We start from the raw sequence: 20,146 nt of genomic DNA, 5'->3' as shown, positions 1-20,146 counted from the left end.
TGATGAATTACGTCAGGAGGAGTAGCAGGAGGTCCTGGTCTATGAATCCGATCCGTCATAGAGGTGATGGGATTTACCTTGGGAGTGGTTGGGTGAATACCCTTTGTGCCTAAAACTCTGCAGAGTTTGGGAACCATCTCAAGTGCAAGTCACCAAGAGTTCCAATGCCACTTACGTAATCCGGATATCGAGTCTAGAAGAGGTGTGTGGTGTATGGTTGGGATTGATTGAATGATTTTGATAAATTGCGTGATAAATCCTATTTTCTGCCTAAGTGTAACAATTGCATGAATTACTCTTGGTTTAAGTTAGCTTACCCTTCTTGTATGTTGTGTGTTCCTTGTGTCTTCTGTTTTTGCAATGATCGTCCATATTGAATGGCGTGAGCAAATATAGGTGCAGGTGAGGATACACCCTTCCGGGATAGGAGATGATTATGCTAGACATATTAGTAGTAGATGTACCCTTTACTTTTGCTTAACTGATCGGGTGTTTTGTAATCCTTTAGTTGTGTATGGGTGGTATTATTAATCAGTATAATTATGGTTATTTTGAGGATGACTGTATTATATATTATACTGGCCTACGTCATCACCTACTTCTGAATTATTAAAATTTAAATGTTTTGTTTAATAGTTTAAAAACTATGAAAACGGGATGTTACAATTTGGTATCAGAGCAGTGATTCCTTTAGGATTTGTAGGTGTGAGCTTGCTTAGTTTCTGTTGCGTGTTCCTCGTAACGTGTTTGGTATGGTTGTAGCACCTGTTGACTAATCTGATGGTTCCTTCCTTGTGTGATCAGAACTATGGCACCTAGACCTCCTCCACCTCCTATTCCAAATCCAGATAATCCTCATTTGGTGGGAGCAATTGAGGCAATGATAGCAGCCATGCAGCAACAAAATGCTAACATGGTGAATCAGCAGAATCTAGCCTTGCAATAGATGGAGTCTGCAAGACTAGCAGCAGAAGCGACTCAGTAGAGGCACTTGGAAGCTCTGCATCAGATAGGAGAAAACTGTTTGGCCGCTGGTTCTTCCCAAGCTTCACTGCCACGAGTGCAAGAGTGGAGTTTGGAGGATTTCCTACAATACCATCCATCCCGCTTTGATGGCAAAGTTAGCCCGGATGGAGCTGATCAGTGGATGCGGGACATGGAACGAATCTTTGATGCTAAGAGATGTCCTGCAGAGAACAGGCTGGCATACACTGAGTATCTTCTTGCTGGAGAGGTCGTGCATTGGTGGTCCAGCATGAAGATGATGTTGGGGGACAGCTAGGAGACCATCACCTGGGAACTGTTTAAAAAGAAGTTCTATGTTGAGTTCTTCCCAGTGTGAGGTATGCGAAGGAGGTCGAGTTCTTGCAGCTGACGCAAGGAGAAATGTCAGTGTCGGAGTACGCTGAAAAGTTCAAACACTTGGGTAGATTCCACACCCTGAAGATGGCAGAGGAATGGTAGTGTAAAAAATTTGAGAATGGGTTGAGGGGTGACCTCAAGCTCATGGTGGCTTCGCTCTCTATCACGGAGTTCCCTCCCTTGGTAGAGAAGGCAAGAGTGATGGAGAAGCTCAAAGCTGAAGTTGAAGCTCAGCAGAGGTCTCAGTTGAAGGTGGGAGGACCATCTAGGTCCATGAGTAGACACGATGACAAGAGAAATCCATACTCTAGGCCTCAGCCCTAGAGGCCCAGGAGGTTCTCACATCAGCCCCAGCAGTCCCAGCCTTCTAGGCCGCAGTGCTTCCACTGTAGGGGGCCCCATCTGAGGAGCGCTTGCCCCCAGCTTTCTGACAGGAGGGCATGCCATAGATGCGGCCAGGTGGGCCACTTCATCAAGGATTGCCCAGTTGACAGGAGTACAGTGCCGAGGCATTCACCACAGCCTCAGTGACAGCCGTTGAGGGGAGGTGCGAGACCATAGGCAGCGGGTCGGGTGTACGCTGTCACTGGTGCCGAGGTAGATGAATCAGGTAACCTTATCATCGGGTCTTGTGTGATAGCTGGTAGGAGCTTGCATGTTCTGTTTGATTCGGGGCCGACACATTCTTTTGTGTCGAAATCTAGAGTGGTGAAGTTGGGTCTTCTAGTGAAGGAGCTCCGGTATGACCTGGTGGTGTCCACACCTGCTTCTGGGTTGGTCAAGACCTCGACCGTGTGTGTTAGGTGCAAGATCGAGGTTGAGGGGCGCAAGTACAGGGTGAACCTCATCTGTTTACCCTTAGTGGGGCTGGATGTCATCTTGGGGATGGATTGGCTATCTGCCAATCACATTCTCATTGACTGCAACGAAAGGAAAGTGTTGTTTCCTAGCTTAGAAGATGAAGATTTGTTGGTGTCCTCACAGTAGGTGGACAAGGCAATGAAGGAAGGGTCTCAATGCTTCTTGATTCTGACTCAGTTGTCCGTTGAGACTGAGATTGGACCCTTGGAGGCGCCTGTAGTGGGGGATTTCTCAGATGTGTTTCCTGAGGATGTGCCTGGCCTACCTCCTATTAGGGAGATAGAGTTCTCCATTGACCTAGTGCCAGGAGCAAGGCCAGTGTCGATAGCACCCTACAGAATGGCTCCTGCTGAGCTAATGGAGTTGAAGAAGCAGATTGAAGAGCTGCTAGAAAAACAGTTTATCGGGCCAAGTGTATCGCCTTGGGGAGCGCCAATATTGCTGGTTAAAAAGAAGGACGGTAGTTCCAGACTCTAAGTGGATTACAGGCAGCTGAATAAGCTAACCATCAAGAACAAGTACCCTCTGCCAAGAATTGACGACTTGATGGATCAGTTGCACGGTGTTGCAGTGTTCTCCAAGATTGATCTGAGATCAGGATACCATCAGATTCGAGTCAAGTCTGATGATGTGTAGAAGACCGCTTTTAGGTCCAGGTACGGACACTACGAGTACATGGTGATGCCGTTTGGTGTGACTAACGCCCCCGCCTTATTCATAGACTACATGAACCGAATCTTCAGGCCATTTTTGGACAAGTTCGTGGTGGTTTTCGTAGATGACATCTTGATCTACTCGCGGACTCCGAAAGAGCATGCAGAGCATCTGAAGATAGTTCTGAGCATACTAAGGGAGAAGTAGTTGTATGCAAAGCGGTCGAAATGTGAGTTCTGGATGACTTCGGTTCAGTTCTTGGGGCACATGATCTCGGCTCAGGGCATATCAGTGGATCCGTCTAAAGTAGAAGCTGTGCTAAATTGGGAACGCCCTAAGTCAATGACTGAAATAAGGAGCTTCGTGGGGTTGACAGGTTACTATAGGAGATTCATTGAAGGATTCTCCAGGATAGCAGCGCCCTTGACCCAGTTAACCCGCAAGGATCAACCTTTTGCTTGGACCGACTAGTGTGAAGAGAGCTTTCAAAAGCTAAAGCAAAAGTTGACTAGTGCTCCAGTGTTGGTGATTCCTGATACCGGTAAACCCTTTGAGGTTTACTGTGATGCTTCTCATCAGGGATTGAGATGTGTTCTGATGCAAGAACGAAGAGTGGTAGCTTACGCCTCACGACAGTTGAAGAATCATGAGAAGAACTACCCCACACATGACTTAGAGTTAGCAGCAGTGGTGTTTGCACTAAAGATCTGGAGACACTATCTGTATGGTGCACAATTCCAGGTTTTCAGTGACCATAAGAGTTTGAAGTATCTCTTTGACCAGAAAGAGTTAAACATGAGGCAGAGGCGGTGGATGGAATTCCTAAAAGACTTTGATTTCGAGTTGTTGTACCACCCGGGGAAGGCGAATGTGGTGGCTGACGCCTTAAGCAGAAAGGCGGTTCACGCATCTCACATGATGGTCAGGGAGCTGGATTTGGTGGAGCAGTTTAGAGATATGCAGTTGCAGGTGGTTTTAGATGAGGGAGTCATTAGATGTAACCATCTCACTGTGTCTAATGATTTCCTTAATCTGATAAAGGAGAAGCAGCCATCGGACCCCAAGCTACAGAGGACAGTAGAGTTACTTGGCACTAAGAAGGCCAAGGATTTCTTGATGGGAGGTGATGGGGTACTGAGATTCAGAGGCAGGGTTTGCATACCTGAAGATTTAGAGCTGAAGGGTATAATTCTTGAGGAAGGGCACAAGAGTCGTTTTAGCATGCACCCAGACATGACTAAAATGTATCATGATCTGAAGGAATCGTTCTGGTGGTCGGGTATGAAGCAAGATGTCGCTCAATATGTATCGTCATGTTTAACCTGTCAGAAGGCTAAGATAGAGCACCAGAGACCAGGGGGAATGCTTCAACAGCTTGAGATACCCGAGTGGAAATGGGATAGCATTGTTATGGACTTTGTCACCCATTTACCTCGGACCGTGAGGAACCACGATGCTATATGGGTGATAGTAGACCGTCTCACCAAGAGTGCTCACTTCCAAGCAGTAAACTTGAGGATGTCTATGGCGAAGCTAGCTCAGTTGTATATCGATGAGATCGTGAGGTTACATGGTGTGCCATCGAGTATAGTCTCTGATAGAGACCCACGATTCACCTCCCGCTTCTGGCAGACACTACAGGATGCTATGGGTAGCAGGTTGGCTATGAGCTCCGCTTATCACCCTCAGACCGATGGGCAGTCCGAGAGAACCATCCTATCTCTTGAGGATCTCTTACGGACGTGCGTGCTGGACCATCTGGGTGCGTGGGATGAGGTCCTACCTTTGGTGGAGTTTACATATAATAACAGCTTTCACACCAGTATTGGCATGGCACCTTATGAGGCCCTCTATGGCAGGAGATGTAGAATGCCTTTATGCTGGTATCAGGATGAGGAATCAGTGGTGGTGGGACCAGAGCTTCTAAGGCAGACTACTGAGAAGGTCAAGCTCATACAAGAAAGAATGAAAGCATCTCAAAGAAGATGAAAATCATATGCTGACCAGAGGAGAAGACCTTTAGAGTTTGAACCACGGGACCATGTTTTCTTTAGAATTACCCCGACTATTGGTGTGGGAAGAGCCATCCACCAGAAGAAGTTGTCTCCTAGGTTCGTCGGTCCATACCAGATTCTGAGAAGAGCTGGACCAATGGCATATGAGATTGCCCTACCCCCTCCTCTAGCCAACCTCTACTCAGTGTTCCATGTTTCCCAGCTCAGGAAGTATGTGTCTGACCCTTCCCATATACTTGAGATGGAAGATCTACAGATTAGAGGAGATCTTACAATAGAAGTTCAGCCCGTTGGTTTAGGAGATGTTCAGATGAGGCAGCTCAGAGGGAAATCCACCAGACTAGTCCAGGTCATCTGGGACAAGAGGATAGGTGATTCCACTCGGGAATTAGAAGGAGATGTGAGAAAGTCATATCCACACTTGTTCTCTGGTAAGTCTCAATTTTCGGGTCGAAAATTTTTGTTGTTGGGGAGAATGCAACACCCCTCTTTTTCCAGAAATAGAGCCAAACCCACTCTCATTTTCTTCTTCTTTTACAAACTCAACTCTCCCCTCTATCTCCCACTCTCTGACCTTTGCCTCTATCTCACCAACCTTGCTTCTTGATCAGGTCCTAGAGAGGAAGCCACGCTTGAGCCTTCTGCTGCCTCCACTCATAGCCTCTCATCTCCTAGGTAAGTCTTCCTTGCAGTTTAAAGTCTGATTTCAAAATTCAACTTGAAATTCTGTTTTCATTCAGAGTCTAACCCAGTGCTCATCCTTTCTGTGTGATTGGATGATGAATTCTTCTAGGTTGGACTGAGGAATTCTGCTCCCCTCTACTAGGTTGTCTTCACCCAAGCTTTAACTCAAGAATAGGTAAGGGAAGCTGACTCTTTAACTCATTTTGATGTGAATTGTGTTCGTGTGTGATTTAATCGCATGATTGCTTGTTAAATTGGTGTTTGAGACTGCTGGTGTGTGAATTTGAGTGGGGGATGATTTTGAGCGAGCTTGCATGTGAAGAACAGGGAGGATGTCCTGGTAGTTTCGCCTAGGCGAGTTGCTCTCGCCTGAGCGAAAATACCAGAAGATCACCCTGTCACTGCGCGAAATCTCGCCTAGGCGAGCTGGAGTCGCCTGAGCGAGATAACATCTCGTCTAGGCGAGCCAGTTTAGCCTGAGCGAGAGTTCGCCCAGGTTTTTTTTTAATTCGCCACTGTATGATGTCTCGTCCAGGCGAGATCAACTTGCCTAAGCGAGATAAACCCTCTAGCTTAGGCGAGACACTCTAGCCTAAGCGAGATTTCCTGCAGAAGTTAGTTTTCTCACTGTTTTGCTTACAGGATGCTATATTGATTGCTTTAAGATGGTGATGGTTGATCTTGTATGTGATCTTTATGCATGTTAGACTGTGTGATGGAATTGAGTGCGAATTTTATGTGAATGGGAATATGTTGGAGTTAGGATTTCAAGGGAAATCCTAAGGAATATGTTTTTAGTGAATGTAAGGGCATGAGGACTCAGATTGGTGGCATCCTGACGCTCCTAGTAACCACTATGACTCAAATAGAGTATGATGGATTACGTCAGGAGGAGTAGCAGGAGGTCCTGGTCTATGAATCCGATCCGTCATAGAGGTGATGGGATTTACCTTGGGAGTGGTTGGGTGAATACCCCTTGTGCCTAAAACTCTACAGAGTTTGGGAACCATCTCAAGTGCAAGTCACCAAGAGCTCCAATGCCACTTACGTAATCTGAATATCGAGTCTAGAAGGGTGTGTGGTGTATGGTTGGGATTGATTGAATGATTTTGATAAATTGCGTGATAAATCCTATTTTCTGCCTAAGTGTAACAATTGCATGAATTACTCTTGGTTTAAGTTAGCTTACCCTTCTTGTATGTCGTGTGTTCCTTGTGTCTTCTGTTTTTGCAATGATCGTCCATATTGAATGGCGTGAGCAGATATAGGTGCAGGTGAGGATACACCCTTCCGGGATTGGAGATGATTATGCTAGACGTATTAGTAGTAGATGTACCCTTTACTTTTGCTTAACTGATCGGATGTTTTGTAACCCTTTAGTTGTGTATGGGTGGTATGTATTAATCAGTATAATTATGGTTATTTTGAGGATGACTGTATTATATATTTACTGGCCTACGTCATCGCCTACTTCTGAATTATTAAAATTTAAATGTTTTGTTTAATAGTTTAAAAACTATGAAAACGGGATGTTACATTATTGACTAATTTAAATACTAATTTATAATATAAACTATTTTAGTTACCAATTTAGAAAGCAATTATAATTTTTTCTTTAAAATAGAAACTATTTTAGTTACCACTAATATTTAAATTGTTCACTTTCACTACAAGAAACTGTCCATTAACTACCAATTTTAGTGACCAAAAGTTGTTAGTCACTGTAATGATCAATCTAGATACCAATTTACAAAATAAAAAATTATTGATTACTAAAATAATATTGTGAATAAAAAATTATAACTGGTCACTAAATTGATCACTAATTTATTATAGACTAATTTAAAAATCAATTTCTTTGGTAATAAAACTTTAATGACTAATATTTAGTGACCAATTTTCATTGGTAACTAAATTTTAAAAACAAATTTAGAGAACAATTATAATTTTGTATCTTATTTGACTATTTTAATAACCCATACTAATTATAAAGCTTTGCTAACTAAATCAAAATTATTAAAACTTACTAATAATAAAATTTTATTGATAAAATGTTTATCGTAAATTAAATTAAAAGAACATAAAATTTCGTTAATAATTATCTATGGTCTAAGATTTCATTAGTATATTAAACGTATTTTAATCATTAATAAATTTTATTAATAAATATCATGATTTTATTTATTTTTTCTTATTATCCTTTTTATTTTTTATTTTTTTTCATTGGTGACTCTTATTCCTTCTTCTCCTTTGTCTTCGTCACCTTGACTGTTGCCGCCACCTTGTCTTCCTTTCCTCCTTCTTATTATCTTTTTTTTTCCTTCTTCTCTTGTATGTAATAGTCTCCATGGCTCCATTGCTTTCATTTGAATCAAGAGAAAACAATCAAAACATCACTTAGAATATATAATATCTTTTAAGAAAATAAACAAACACCCTTTATAATGCATAGACCCGTACATCTATTAAAAATAAATTTCTTAATAGAAACTTTCTTTTATTAAATACTAAATAATAAAATCATACATTGCAGTCACGTGATTAAATGTCTTTAAGGTATTCTTTTATTAATCGAGTCAGTATTGTTACTCTCGCTAAATTTTGTCTTTTTTCAAGCCTTATGTTTCAAGAAAATTGGGGTGACACCAACTTGTGACCATATAAACGCCATAGTTTCTGGCTTATGGTAGCAACACACAGGGTTGCAATTTACACAGACTCTTCAAACTACTCTCCTTTACTTCTTTCCTTCCCAATCATAATCATCACAGCACAATACCAGATAAGATTTTGTAACCAAAATCCGACACCATGGATTTACTCCTGCAACTGAAAACCGTACTCCAACCGTTCCACACGACGATCTTGTTCATAATCCCGGTGACGTTAGTGCTGTGGTGTTTACTGTCTCGAATCCGCAGAAAAACGGCGCCGTATCCCCCGGGGCCTAAAGGCCTTCCCATCATAGGGAACATGAACATGATGGACCAGCTCACACACAGAGGCCTGGCCAAACTCGCCAAGCAATACGGCGGCGTTTTGCACCTCCGAATAGGGTTCCTCCCCATGGTTGCCATTTCAAACGCGGAAGCGGCGCGTGAAGTGCTCCAAGTCCAGGACAATATATTCTCCAACCGCCCTGCCACCATAGCCATCAGGTACCTAACCTACGACCGCGCCGACATGGCTTTCGCTCACTACGGTCCCTTCTGGCGCCAGATGCGCAAAATCTGCGTCATGAAACTCTTCAGCCGCAAGCGCGCCGAGTCCTGGAACTCCGTCAGAGACGAAGTCGACACCATCGTCCGCACCGTTGCGGCGAACGTGGGCAACCCCGTTAATGTGGGGGAACTGGTGTTTAACCTCACGAAAAACATCATCTACCGCGCCGCTTTCGGGTCCAGTTCCCGACAGGGACAGGACAAGTTCATTTCAATTCTTCAGGAGTTTTCCAAGTTGTTTGGGGCCTTCAATATTGCGGACTTTGTGCCTTGTCTCGGGTGGGTTGATCCTCAGGGTCTGAACTTGAGACTCGTCCAGGCACGCGCCGCCTTGGATAGCTTCATTGATAACATCATTGAGGAGCACGTGGAGAAGAAGAGGAGCGGCAAGTGCTGTGAGGATGAAAGTGACATGGTTGATGAGTTGCTGAATTTTTACAGCCAAAACCAAAACCCCAGTTTCAGTAATGAATCAAACGACTTGCATAACTCCATCACACTCACCAAAGACAACATCAAAGCCATCATCATGGTACTTTTAACTCTTCTATTATACTTATATATAATAATTCCAATCATTTCTAAAACTTCTCTTATTAACGGGTATCCTCCTGCAATTTCTTTTAAATTTTCTTTCTGTCTATAACTATTATTTATTTGAGGAACAGTATTATTATTTCAACGGTATTATTTGGGAAACAGTATTCAAAGATAGGTTTATAGCGGGGCATTCATCCGTTTAAATTCAAGTTATTATATATATATATATATATATATATATATATATATATATATATATATATATATATATATATATACTATTTTTTAAACATTTTTCACGGATGAAAAAAATGATTTTCAAATGGAGTGAGTATTGGTCATTTTTTTTAAGCCTGTATTTAGTTGTAGAGAAATGCTGTCTTTCTAATTTTAATTATTTGTCTCTGAAAAAGATGATAAACAATTAAATCTTTTCTCTTTGTTAAAAACAGTTTAGCGAAAAATTTAAAAAACCATTTTGCTAAAAATGTTTTCCGGAACTATAGTTCCTTAAATAATGAACTAAATACGAAAAATATCCGTGTTCTATTTTATATTTTTAAAATTGTGAAAACTTTATATTTTTTTTAGCAAACGCTGCCTTGTATACACGAAAAGTTTTTGTGATAGAATAAACTAAATATGAAAAATATTCATTTTCTGCTTCATATTTTTAAATTTCTGAAAATTTATGTATTTTTAAAAATTAGTTTTTATGAACATTTTATTAATAAAGTTGACAAAATTATTAAATACAATAATTTTTTATAAAAATTAAGTAATAAAATATTAAAAAATATTTATCAAAAGTTGATTGTTTGTATTGTCGAACCAAATCTTTTAAAGGATAATGATACTGTAATTTGTATTTTTTTATTTTCTGACGTAATTTAAGGTTACGGGAATGGAAGATGAAAATAAAAAATTGAGATATTTTTTTGAAAGTATCATTTCCCATATATACTTTTTTTAGGAAAGGCGGCCTTGTACACACGAAAAGTTTTTGTGATAAATAATAATCATTAAATAAGATTTGTACTTATTGTACTTTACTGAGAATCAGAATCTATCACCTGTTCCTAATTTTAGCTTTCAGTCTATAACAAAAAGATTAATAAGTTGAAAGTGCATGCATAATTTTCAAAAGAATAGCACGTCCATGGCCTCCAGCATTTCAATTTCAAGTTTTCAACCCAAAATGGAAAACAAAAAAATTGATAACAATGGAAAAACATGCAGGACGTGATGTTCGGAGGGACCGAAACGGTGGCATCAGGAATTGAGTGGGCAATGGCGGAGCTAATGAGAAGCCCAGAAGACCTACGGCGCGTGCACCAAGAACTAGCCGACGTAGTGGGCCTGGACCGGCGCGTGGAGGAATCGGACCTCGAAAAGCTCGTCTTTCTGAAATGCGCGGTGAAGGAGACGCTGCGGTTGCACCCGCCGATTCCGCTTCTCCTCCACGAGACGGCGGAGGAAGCGGTGGTTTGCGGGTACCACGTGCCGAAGGGTTCGCGCGTGATGATAAACGCGTGGGCCATTGGAAGGAACGGGGACTCGTGGGAGGAGCCGGAAGCGTTCAAGCCGTCGCGGTTTCTGGATCCGACCGTGCCGGATTTCAAAGGGAGCAACTTTGAGTTCATTCCGTTCGGGTCGGGTCGGAGATCCTGTCCCGGAATGCAACTGGGGCTTTACGCGCTGGAAGTGGCCGTGGCGCACTTGCTTCACTGCTTCACGTGGGAATTACCCGATGGGATGAAACCCAGCGAGTTGGACATGAGTGACGTGTTCGGACTCACCGCGCCGATGGCGAGTCGACTCGTGGCGATTCCATCCAAACGTGTGTTATGTCCTTTATAATGTTTTGTTTTGCAAAGAAGAAGAAAAAGTAGCGAAAGTGTAACATCAAATGAATATTATAAAAACAATGGTGGTGAAGTGTTTGGGGACTTTTATTTGTTTTATTGAATGTTTTTATTCCCCGAGTATAGGTGGAGGAATGTTTGGGGGATATTATTACATTTCGTGACAGTGTGGATTAATGTAAAGTAGAATTGAGGATCTACGTGCCAAAACGTCATTGTTGCTGATTCAATCAGTTATTGATTGTTTATTGATACATGTGTTGGTTGGATGATTATATCTGTATGGAGATTAATATATGTATCATTTGGTATGTTTTTGGAACATGATTAGAAGTTTTTAACTTTTGAATTTAAATTGTTGTAAAGCTTGATATTACTTAAAGTGAGTTATCACTTAAATGACGATCAAATTTATATAATGATTACACTCACGTTTTATCTTAAGCAAAGTGCTATTTGATAATTTAGATAGATTGAATACAGAATTTAGTAAATATACATGTTGAAGCTTTTGACTTTGAATTTAAACTCCTCTCAAGCTTGATATTACCTCAAAGTGTGAGTTATCATTTAAATGATGTTCAAACTTAATGACTACACTGATATTTTACCTTAAGCAAAGTGTTGATGATGTGGATGAAGTTCTAGATTCTTGAATACTCTTGTATCACATGGAGGTGTTTAAGAAATGAGGTGTCAGTAACTTCATAATTGTGGAATATTGACTCTTGAGTTATGTGGAAGTTGGAACTACTGGGAGGAGTATGAACAAATGTAACTAATTTTGTATTTTATTATGTATGTTAATGATCAAGTTTATATATAGGGTTAAATATGTTTTTAGTCTCTTAACTTTGACGAAAAAAAGAAATTTGTTCCTATCCAAAATTTTGATACATTTTTTTTCTAAACTTTAAAAATAAATAGATATAACCCTTTTAACCTAATTAAGTTAAATTCTTTTGACGTGTCAAACACACCTCTCAGCTGACATTGAAGTGAGAACGTGTCAAATGATGTAAATAACTCAAATGCTAGCATGATATGTGTTTGACGTATTAAAAAATTTTATGTAACTGGGTTAAAAAGACTATATAGATTCATTTTTAAAATTTTAAAACTAAAACATATAAAAGTTTAAGACATGAAAACGAATTTCAATTTTACGTAAAATTTATGAACTAAAAACATACTTTATATATATATATATATATATATATATATATATATATATATATATATATATATTTTTCATTTCACTCACTTAAAGTATCTTTGGATTACAAATACTGTGTAGTGAATGCATCTTCAAATAAGATTATTTTTAAAAAGATTTAATTACTTTTTTTGTCCCTTATTTTAGGAAATTTAATAAAAAAATCACATTACATCAAATTTTTAAAAATCATGACCAAATTTTAAACTAAAAAAGATTGAATGACCAACTTGATATTTTTAAACAAAAACAAAGACCAAAATAATAATTAAACCTTTTAAAAACTGTTGATTATTTTGAAAATATAGTTACTGATTAAACTTTAATTTTAATACAATTATTCTTTATGATAAATATAACTATATAGTTTGTATTAGAAGTTAATAAATAGTTTACTTCTACTTAGCAGAAGGAAGTAATAATTGTTGCAATATCAATCAATGGTTACTCTTCGTTTACAGACTTTATTTAATCAAACGTTAAAATATTTTGTTTTTTATCTTCTTCAAATTTGGTGTGAATTGTATATTATAAAAACGTCATTTCAGTCTACCGTCACTTAAATTTAAGTAATTTTATCGTGTTAAATTGAGTGATAATATTTTTGGCATCTAATGAAAGAAATATACGTACTTAATAACTAAAAATATAAAAAAATTATTTTCTTAACTATGTATACGTATTATTATACTATTAAAGCAAGTTATTAAAGGAAGTATGAGTGATTAAAAGAAGTAGAAAATGTTAATTTTAATTAGTATGGCACTTTGAAGTTATAGAAATGACGAAAGGTGAAGTTGTTGTGATTACGTAATTTACTTATAGATTTGGATGAAGAAGTTGGAGAGGTGCATAACACAATTGGTGGTTAATTAATTGAGATGACATAAGGAGGAAACTTAGAGGAGAGGAAAATAAAGGGGTTTAGGTCAGATTTCAAAATTAATATTTGAAGGCAGTTGAAAAGTAACACTATTGTGGGTCCTCTTTATTCTCTCATGCTGGAGACTCACGTTAAGGAATTTACCACACTACACAAATTTTATTCTTTTATTTATTTATTTATTTCAAGTATATATACCAAAATGATATTTAATTTATCATCAGTTAAGTTGGATTTAATTCTCTTATACTTACAAGTTAAACGAGTTTAAATAAGATTAAAAGTGAGTTGACTTAGAACCTACCAACAACAATCATTTATTAATTTTTTATCATCTTCTTACAAGTTTTTAGTATAATTATTTATTATTTCTAATTATGTAGGTTAATAATTTGATTTTTTTAAATACTAAAATAATGTCCAATAATGTTTAAATACTAGAATGATATTCAATAATGTTTAAATAGTTAAGATGTTTAATTTGTTTGTTTATCGAAGTTATGTAAGTTAACATTTTAACTTTCAACTACTATCTATAATAAGTAAAATAGGTGAACACTTTAGTTGTCCTGTTATAAAATAATGGTATAAAATAATAAGTTGAGTAAATCCATTTTGATCGTATTTTAATAAATATATAAAATGAATTGGAAGAACTAAACATCTTTAAGTAGGTCAACCCACCAACCCATAGCAGGTCAAACTAGGTTGCAGAATTTTTGCTTTAGCAAAAAGGAAGTCAAATTGAGCTAAATTATTTTTAGATAATTCTGTAGTAAGTGAATCTGTGTGATATTGACTCATTTTGACATCACGTTAAGAAAATGACAATTATAAATATATTTTTGTTTAAGTATTTTTAACTAGTGTTTAACCCATCCTATAATCAGATATTTGATTATAACATACTTATAGGTATTTCTTATTTTATTTGAATAATTTGTAAAATTGAATGAGAAATTTTTATTTAAACTATCTTTTTTATTTTATTTTAAAATGCAAAATATAAAAGTATTCAATTATTTTACAACTATATTATTACTACAAATAAATTTTATAAAAACATCTCCATAATTAAATTAAATATAAAAAAGAAAAGAAATTATTGGAATCAAATATTATCATATAAAGGTTACATAAATTTTCTTGTGATATGAATTAGGCGAGTCAACTATAATCAAGTCAAATTGTGATTATAGTTGTATACGGTGTTGTGGAAAATAGGAACTACCTTTAGTGTGATAATGAAAAAATAATAATTCCTAGGATTGTATGGACTATATGTTTTACGTGTCTTGGTATTTGTATTAGTAGGCAAAGGAAATAAATATTGTTATAACTTTCATTTTATGAAGTTAAACCCTTGCAAGGAACTCTTATTAATATTCTCTCGATAAGAATTAATCCTCAATTTTCATTTGTTTGTAGTTAGAAAAAACATCAACAAAATATTTGAAGTTCTTGTGACAACACATTGGCTTATAACATTACGTATACAACTATGCCTAAAAACCGATTGTAAAATATCCCCAAATTGAAAGCAAATTAGAGATCTCCTTACAGGAGTCATTTACGAATAGAAGCATTATTTCAATCTAACTTTTATACATTTAGGTCCAATCTAAATACGTGGAACCTATACTAAAGTAATATTTTTATTCATAAACAACTTTGAAGATGCTATAAGAACATGCATTTAAATTCTTCCGCTTAAGCATTTATAATCCAAGATGCTTGTGTTGTATTGATACCACAGCCACGCACAAAATGCACAAAATGCACAAATATCCCCAAAGGCATGGCAAATAAATAAACAGAAAGAATATGGAATGGGGCTTAAAAAACAGGCCCAATTCGTTCCTACTTGGAGCTAGGTCCTTTCTGCTCCACTAGTACCGACCAAAGAAAAATAATGGAAAAAAAAAAGGTTGAACCAGAATTGTAATGCAACTGTTTCTGAGAGAAGACAGATCTTCAAAGCAGCTAGGTACCTTGATTCTTTTCCACCTCTTTTTTAATCTCATAGGAATACAATTCGTTTACATCAAAATACGTAATACTGCAAGACCAACGGCAGAGATCGAAACCAGTGTTCCTATGCAGTATTTTATGACATCATACTTGGCTGCTTCTAGCTGTGCTCTTAAAGAATGGATCTCCTGCATATAAATTAGAGCAAAGGGTTTTCAGAATGCAAATTGCTAAATTGGCTTTGGTTGAAAATGGCAACCTCTGAATGTCACATAATTGCTTACTCTATCAAGTTTGTTTGTCAGGTTGTTAGTTTCAGCATTCTGGTTAGACAATTCCTCCCTTATTCTCCTGCATTTTCAGTGACTCGTCAGGAGTAATAGGAATTTCAATCTAATAAAAGTTCTGTAATCTTTAACAATCACCAATTTATTCTGAACTCTTACCCCCTTTCAAGGTTCAAATCTAATCGCTGCCCAGCAGTGACTTTATCAATCTCATACCTGCATCGCAAAACTTGTGCTTGTACCATAAAATCGTAACAAAACAAAAGACGACAATAGTTTGATCATGGCCAGTTGCTAAAAGTGATAAAAACCATACCTCAACTCACTACGCATCTTCTCTATATCATTCCTAAGCTTCTCTGTCTCATGTTGTAAAAGAGAGAAATGGTGTCCCTGAATTACAAGTTTTTCAGCATATTATAGCATCAGTCAAACAAAACCAATCTCATCAGCATCAATCAATGTAACATACAATTTGAGGTAAATAAAGTTACAAGGATAAAGAAAACGTGAAATTTTTAAGACCTAGGAAAAAAGGTTTCTAATATAAAATTAATGCACTCCCAGCATAAATGTCTCAACAAAATGCAACAGAAACAATCATAAATGTTTTGCATGTAATTTGCCAGCACATGAATTATGATGCAACCATTTCAATTATTCCCCTAAAAATTATGGTCAAATGGAGAACCAAAAGACATTCTCCACATATCTATTGAGTATTAGCAGTATCGACAATTTACGGAGCATGAGTTGGACCTTTCCATTTGGAAAAAAAACTAAGGGCCATTAGTTTTTTCGTTTTCACTTTCAATCACAAAAATGCCACATTTGCATTTGAAAGCAATGTTCTCATGTTTCCTATCCTCTAAACGAATATTTGGTAACAAGAAACAAATTTAAAATAAGGTAGAGATTTTGTAATTAAAAGTGAAAACAATAAATGAAAAAGATAATTATTTCTCAACCAAACATTTTAGAAATTAACCTTATGGTTTCCCATTAATAAATGAGATAAAACTGGAGGAGGATGACAATCATTATCCTATCACCGTTGTCAAACTCTCATGTTAACTCAAAACTCTTAGAAATTTATGATTCTAAGTAGGAAAAATGAATTAAATCGCTATCAGATTTACTCGGATAAGTTCATATAAACTTAAATTCTTGAATCAAGAAACAAGTAAATGATTTCAAAATCAAATGCAATTTTTGCACGATATTGACTCCAAAGTGACAGTGCTCTATATAGCTCATGCATTGTTTTTGAAGCCAACATAAATATAACATTTTCCGAGGGCCCAAATGATTTGAAGAAATTAACTCTTTTGAAATGTTTTCACTTAAAGAATATATGTTTTGTGAATCTGTGGATGATGTGATTATTTATGTAGTTTGATATTATGTAGTAGCTATTACTATCACAGACTATTGTAAGCTGGTAATTTGCTTTATAATGGAGTTGAAATTTTTAATTCTTGCATTGTTAAAAGGATTATGTTATAAATATGTCAATAGTAGAAGTTTTTATGTTATCTTTCAACCGCATGACTCAAGTCTTTAGAAGCTTTACCAGTTTAATACACTCTTAAGTTCGATAACCTTGCATCCTACCACAGCTAGAAAACCATGAATAATTTCAGAAACACAGAGCCCATTTAATTTAAAGATCTTCAAACATATAGGTTAACCGGACAAAGGGACTTCATAAGTTTATCTTAAACAATAAAACACTACAAAACAGATGTCGAAACTTAAAAAAATAACCATTTTAATAAACAATGGATAATTAGTATATCATCTTTCTTTTCTGTCTCTAAATTAAAATTTGTGTTTGCTTTTATTCCTTACATTTTGTAACAGGGTTTACAAACACCATGTTAGCAAGCTTCCCCACAGAAGGTTGAACATGTCGCTGACTGACCATCTTATGCGGCGAAGTTAATAACTACATAAATAATATCATTATGAAATGTGACAACATACTACCAGATCATAAGTTTCTATAAAATCCCAAAATCAAAGTGCTTCTAGAAATCCAACAATGAATCATTGACCATGATCACACCAATTGCAAGAGGGACTACTAAGAAGGTACATTATGCTTCAGATGCTAGACACAACTGAGAAGATCATCTACAAAGAAGAATAGAACGGAAAGAAGGGGAAGAAAAGAAAAGAAAGTGAACTGCTAGCCCAAAAGAAAAGAAGCACAGTGAAGAAAGTTTGTGATCAACTTAATCTTATATCTTCATTCTAACTACTTTCAGCTTCAGAGGACATGATCAAACAATGTCATAAGCATGTTTTATTGTTGCATTTGAAACAAAGTCAACAACGGCCACTTCTCAATCCTAATAATGGAGAAGCAGGATGCACATATTCACCAAGAAAGTTTGTGATCAACTTAATCTTATATCTTCATTCTAACTACTTTCAGCTTCAGAGGACATGATCAAACAATGTCATAAGCATGTTTTATTGTTGCATTTGAAACAAAGTCAACAACGGCCACTTCTCAATCCTAATAATGGAGAAGCAGGATGCACATATTCACCAAGATATTCTGGAGGATCCATGCTCGACGCTTTATAAATAAGCAAATGTGCAAGGTATTTCTCATCCTGAGTTATTATAATCCACGGAAGTCAAATTTATGGCAGTAAAATAGGATGCCGGCATGAATATAACCACCACACAAAATCCTTTCTTCAATCCTACCATGTTAACTACCAGTAGAACCAGGCCCTAAGACATCCACATGCACCAAAATCATAACCGTCAAAGTTTACACACAACATTCCACATATTTAAGAAATACCTGTGAGCTCTGCACCTCTGCTTTAAACTTGGACAGATTGGATTCTTGCATCATCTCGGTCTTAAAAAGAAAATTGACCAAAACAATATTAGTACCAACTGTATCGTTATAAAATTTATAAAACTGACAAGGGATAAAGTGAAGGCGAATTTTAAATCCACAAAAACAAAGATTATGGTCGGCACTAAAGGATCTTACTCTCTGCATTTCTCCTTTAGATACTAACGATTGAGACACATTTTCGAGACTGTCATTCAAAACTTCGGTTATGGCAGCGGTTATTGCCTCAGCTTGTTTCGAGGGCAATCCTTCCCCCTCTAGTTTTCTAACCTGTACGCAAAAAATCAAACAAGCAAATCAAGCCAATAAATTGAAGAACACAATTTGCAACATCGCAAATCATTCACCCTTGTTTAGGATCGCAAATAAAAGTGAAATCCAAACAAGGGAAACAAATGAGAGGAAAACTGTAAATTATTACCAGGGCTAAAGTGTCAACGAGAAACAAGTGTTTTCCGTTGGATTTCACCAATTGAGAAACATGCCTTGTCCCCGAAACAGGAAATGGATGGAATATTGCTCTTTCGAACGACGACGACACTTTGGATTTGGAAGCCCCAAAAGCTCCGATTCCAGATAACTGCCACATCCGCTTACGAACCGCGGCCATTTCCGATTCCACGAGCAAACCCCAAAAGCCGCACAACAATTTTCAACCTTGGCAGCAAGTTAACTACAAATCGAACAGTTAACGAAACCACAGATTTATATCGCACGAAGAGAAGTTCGTAAAAAACCACGTTTCTGGTCTCTCTCTCTCTTATCCTTTTTATTTTGAGTAATGAATGAAATGGGATGGGAATAGAAAGGGTGAGAAATAATATTAAAAAAGAGGAAAAGGTAAAGATTGATCGACCTGGGGAAGTGTAAAATGGACGGTTACCTCAACCAATGACCAATGGGAGGAGGAGGATGAGAGAGAAGCTGCTCCACGTCGTTAATCAGTGGTGGTGCTGTGATGAGTCATCAAATCGAAGAAACTAATACTAATGGTGTTCGTAAACAAAAGCAGTTGTTTTTCTCTTATCAAAGAGAACCAAAATAACGGAGCGAATGTCTTGGGGTTCACGACACCATCCTTCAAGTGCAAAAACGGTACGGGTTATGACAATCACAATTTCACGTTGTATTTTCGAATGTGGATTTTGATTTATCAGTTTCTAAAAAATAAATAATTGGAATTTCATATTATTAGAGTTTAGTGTATTGAATTTTAAGATCATTTTCTTAATCTTTCATGCTTTAGTTAATTGCGTATGCACCAAAAGTAATATGAACCACAATATCAGCTAATTTTATATCTTAATTTTTATTTGTCAGTAAAACCTTAGGCCTTTGTCGTATATTAAAAATAATACGAGATTTGGCTTCATTTTTAGGGAATTCCATGTAATGAAACTGCTATCAGAAACACCTTTCAGAAAACTTCACAAAGCTTTTGAATTTCATTATTTTATTGTATACATAATAATGACAACAAAAATTAAGTTTACAACCTGTTAAACTCTGTTAAGCCAATCTTAATGGGTTCCTTTTGTTATCCATTATTAAATCCTATTTTTCTCCTTTTAATTTTTAATTATAATGTGTCTTCATGCATTTCGTGCTGTTTTCTATAGTAACAAAGAGCATTGCCCTTTAATGCTATTAGGACCCGAATGAGATTATGCGATGAAGAATAACATTAATAGGTAAAGAAACCTCCA

General features: G+C 36.9%; 4 protein-coding genes across 5 annotated transcripts; 3 read left to right on the top strand and 1 right to left on the bottom strand.

The window, feature by feature from the left end:
- Positions 1 to 808: 808 nt before the first annotated feature.
- LOC114175464 lies at positions 809 to 1,464 on the top strand. Its single transcript, XM_028060222.1, has 3 exons — positions 809 to 916; positions 1,010 to 1,245; positions 1,338 to 1,464. Exons 1-3 carry the CDS (start codon positions 809 to 811, stop codon positions 1,462 to 1,464), a joined length of 471 nt encoding a protein of 156 aa, XP_027916023.1.
- Positions 1,465 to 1,506: 42 nt separating this feature from the next.
- LOC114175463 lies at positions 1,507 to 2,349 on the top strand. Its single transcript, XM_028060221.1, has 2 exons — positions 1,507 to 1,614; positions 1,924 to 2,349. The coding sequence occupies exons 1-2, from the start codon at positions 1,507 to 1,509 to the stop codon at positions 2,347 to 2,349; spliced, it is 534 nt and encodes a 177-aa protein (XP_027916022.1).
- Positions 2,350 to 8,206: 5,857 nt separating this feature from the next.
- Positions 8,207 to 11,456, top strand: LOC114176860 (cytochrome P450 84A1-like). Its single transcript, XM_028062041.1, has 2 exons — positions 8,207 to 9,329; positions 10,577 to 11,456. The coding sequence occupies exons 1-2, from the start codon at positions 8,388 to 8,390 to the stop codon at positions 11,195 to 11,197; spliced, it is 1,563 nt and encodes a 520-aa protein (XP_027917842.1). The 5' UTR covers positions 8,207 to 8,387; the 3' UTR covers positions 11,198 to 11,456.
- Positions 11,457 to 14,979: 3,523 nt separating this feature from the next.
- On the bottom strand, positions 14,980 to 19,551 carry LOC114175751 (protein FMP32, mitochondrial-like). Of its 2 annotated transcripts, none has more exons than XM_028060540.1 (8): positions 19,324 to 19,551; positions 18,862 to 19,113; positions 18,579 to 18,710; positions 18,381 to 18,440; positions 15,876 to 15,952; positions 15,719 to 15,775; positions 15,557 to 15,623; positions 14,980 to 15,460 (listed from the first exon to the last, which is right to left on the bottom strand). In XM_028060540.1, the coding sequence occupies exons 2-8, from the start codon at positions 19,048 to 19,050 to the stop codon at positions 15,341 to 15,343; spliced, it is 702 nt and encodes a 233-aa protein (XP_027916341.1). In that variant the 5' UTR covers positions 19,051 to 19,113; positions 19,324 to 19,551; the 3' UTR covers positions 14,980 to 15,340. The 2 variants fall into 2 exon arrangements, with proteins under 2 accessions (XP_027916341.1, XP_027916342.1); XM_028060541.1 differs by having other exon boundaries at positions 19,297 to 19,516.
- Between the last annotated feature and the right edge of the window lie 595 nt (positions 19,552 to 20,146).

This window comes from Vigna unguiculata, chromosome 3 (genome assembly GCF_004118075.2).
Source record: "Vigna unguiculata cultivar IT97K-499-35 chromosome 3, ASM411807v1, whole genome shotgun sequence".
Lineage (NCBI taxonomy): Eukaryota > Viridiplantae > Streptophyta > Magnoliopsida > Fabales > Fabaceae > Vigna > Vigna unguiculata.
The sequence above is the reverse complement of the archived record's forward strand: the minus strand, read 5'-3'. Positions and strand labels throughout refer to the sequence as shown.

Excerpts from the sequence above, each read along its gene's own strand:
- LOC114175464 (XM_028060222.1), top strand. The coding sequence starts at position 809 with ATGGCACCTAGACCTCCTCCACCTCCTATTCCAAATCCAGATAATCCT. Across the intron at positions 917-1,009 it reads AGCAACAAAATGCTAACATG|ATAGGAGAAAACTGTTTGGC; the intron begins GTGAATCAGCAG and ends GCTCTGCATCAG. Across the intron at positions 1,246-1,337 it reads GCTGGAGAGGTCGTGCATTG|TGTGAGGTATGCGAAGGAGG; the intron begins GTGGTCCAGCAT and ends AGTTCTTCCCAG.
- LOC114175751 (XM_028060540.1), bottom strand. The coding sequence starts at position 19,050 with ATGGCCGCGGTTCGTAAGCGGATGTGGCAGTTATCTGGAATCGGAGCT. Across the intron at positions 15,953-18,380 it reads CAGAGGTGCAGAGCTCACAG|GGACACCATTTCTCTCTTTT; the intron begins GTATTTCTTAAA and ends CTTGTAATTCAG. Across the intron at positions 15,624-15,718 it reads GATTTGAACCTTGAAAGGGG|GAGAATAAGGGAGGAATTGT; the intron begins GTAAGAGTTCAG and ends CTGAAAATGCAG.
- LOC114176860 (XM_028062041.1), top strand. The coding sequence starts at position 8,388 with ATGGATTTACTCCTGCAACTGAAAACCGTACTCCAACCGTTCCACACG. Across the intron at positions 9,330-10,576 it reads ACATCAAAGCCATCATCATG|GACGTGATGTTCGGAGGGAC; the intron begins GTACTTTTAACT and ends AAAAACATGCAG.
- LOC114175463 (XM_028060221.1), top strand. The coding sequence starts at position 1,507 with ATGGTGGCTTCGCTCTCTATCACGGAGTTCCCTCCCTTGGTAGAGAAG. Across the intron at positions 1,615-1,923 it reads AGCAGAGGTCTCAGTTGAAG|GCAGCGGGTCGGGTGTACGC; the intron begins GTGGGAGGACCA and ends GCGAGACCATAG.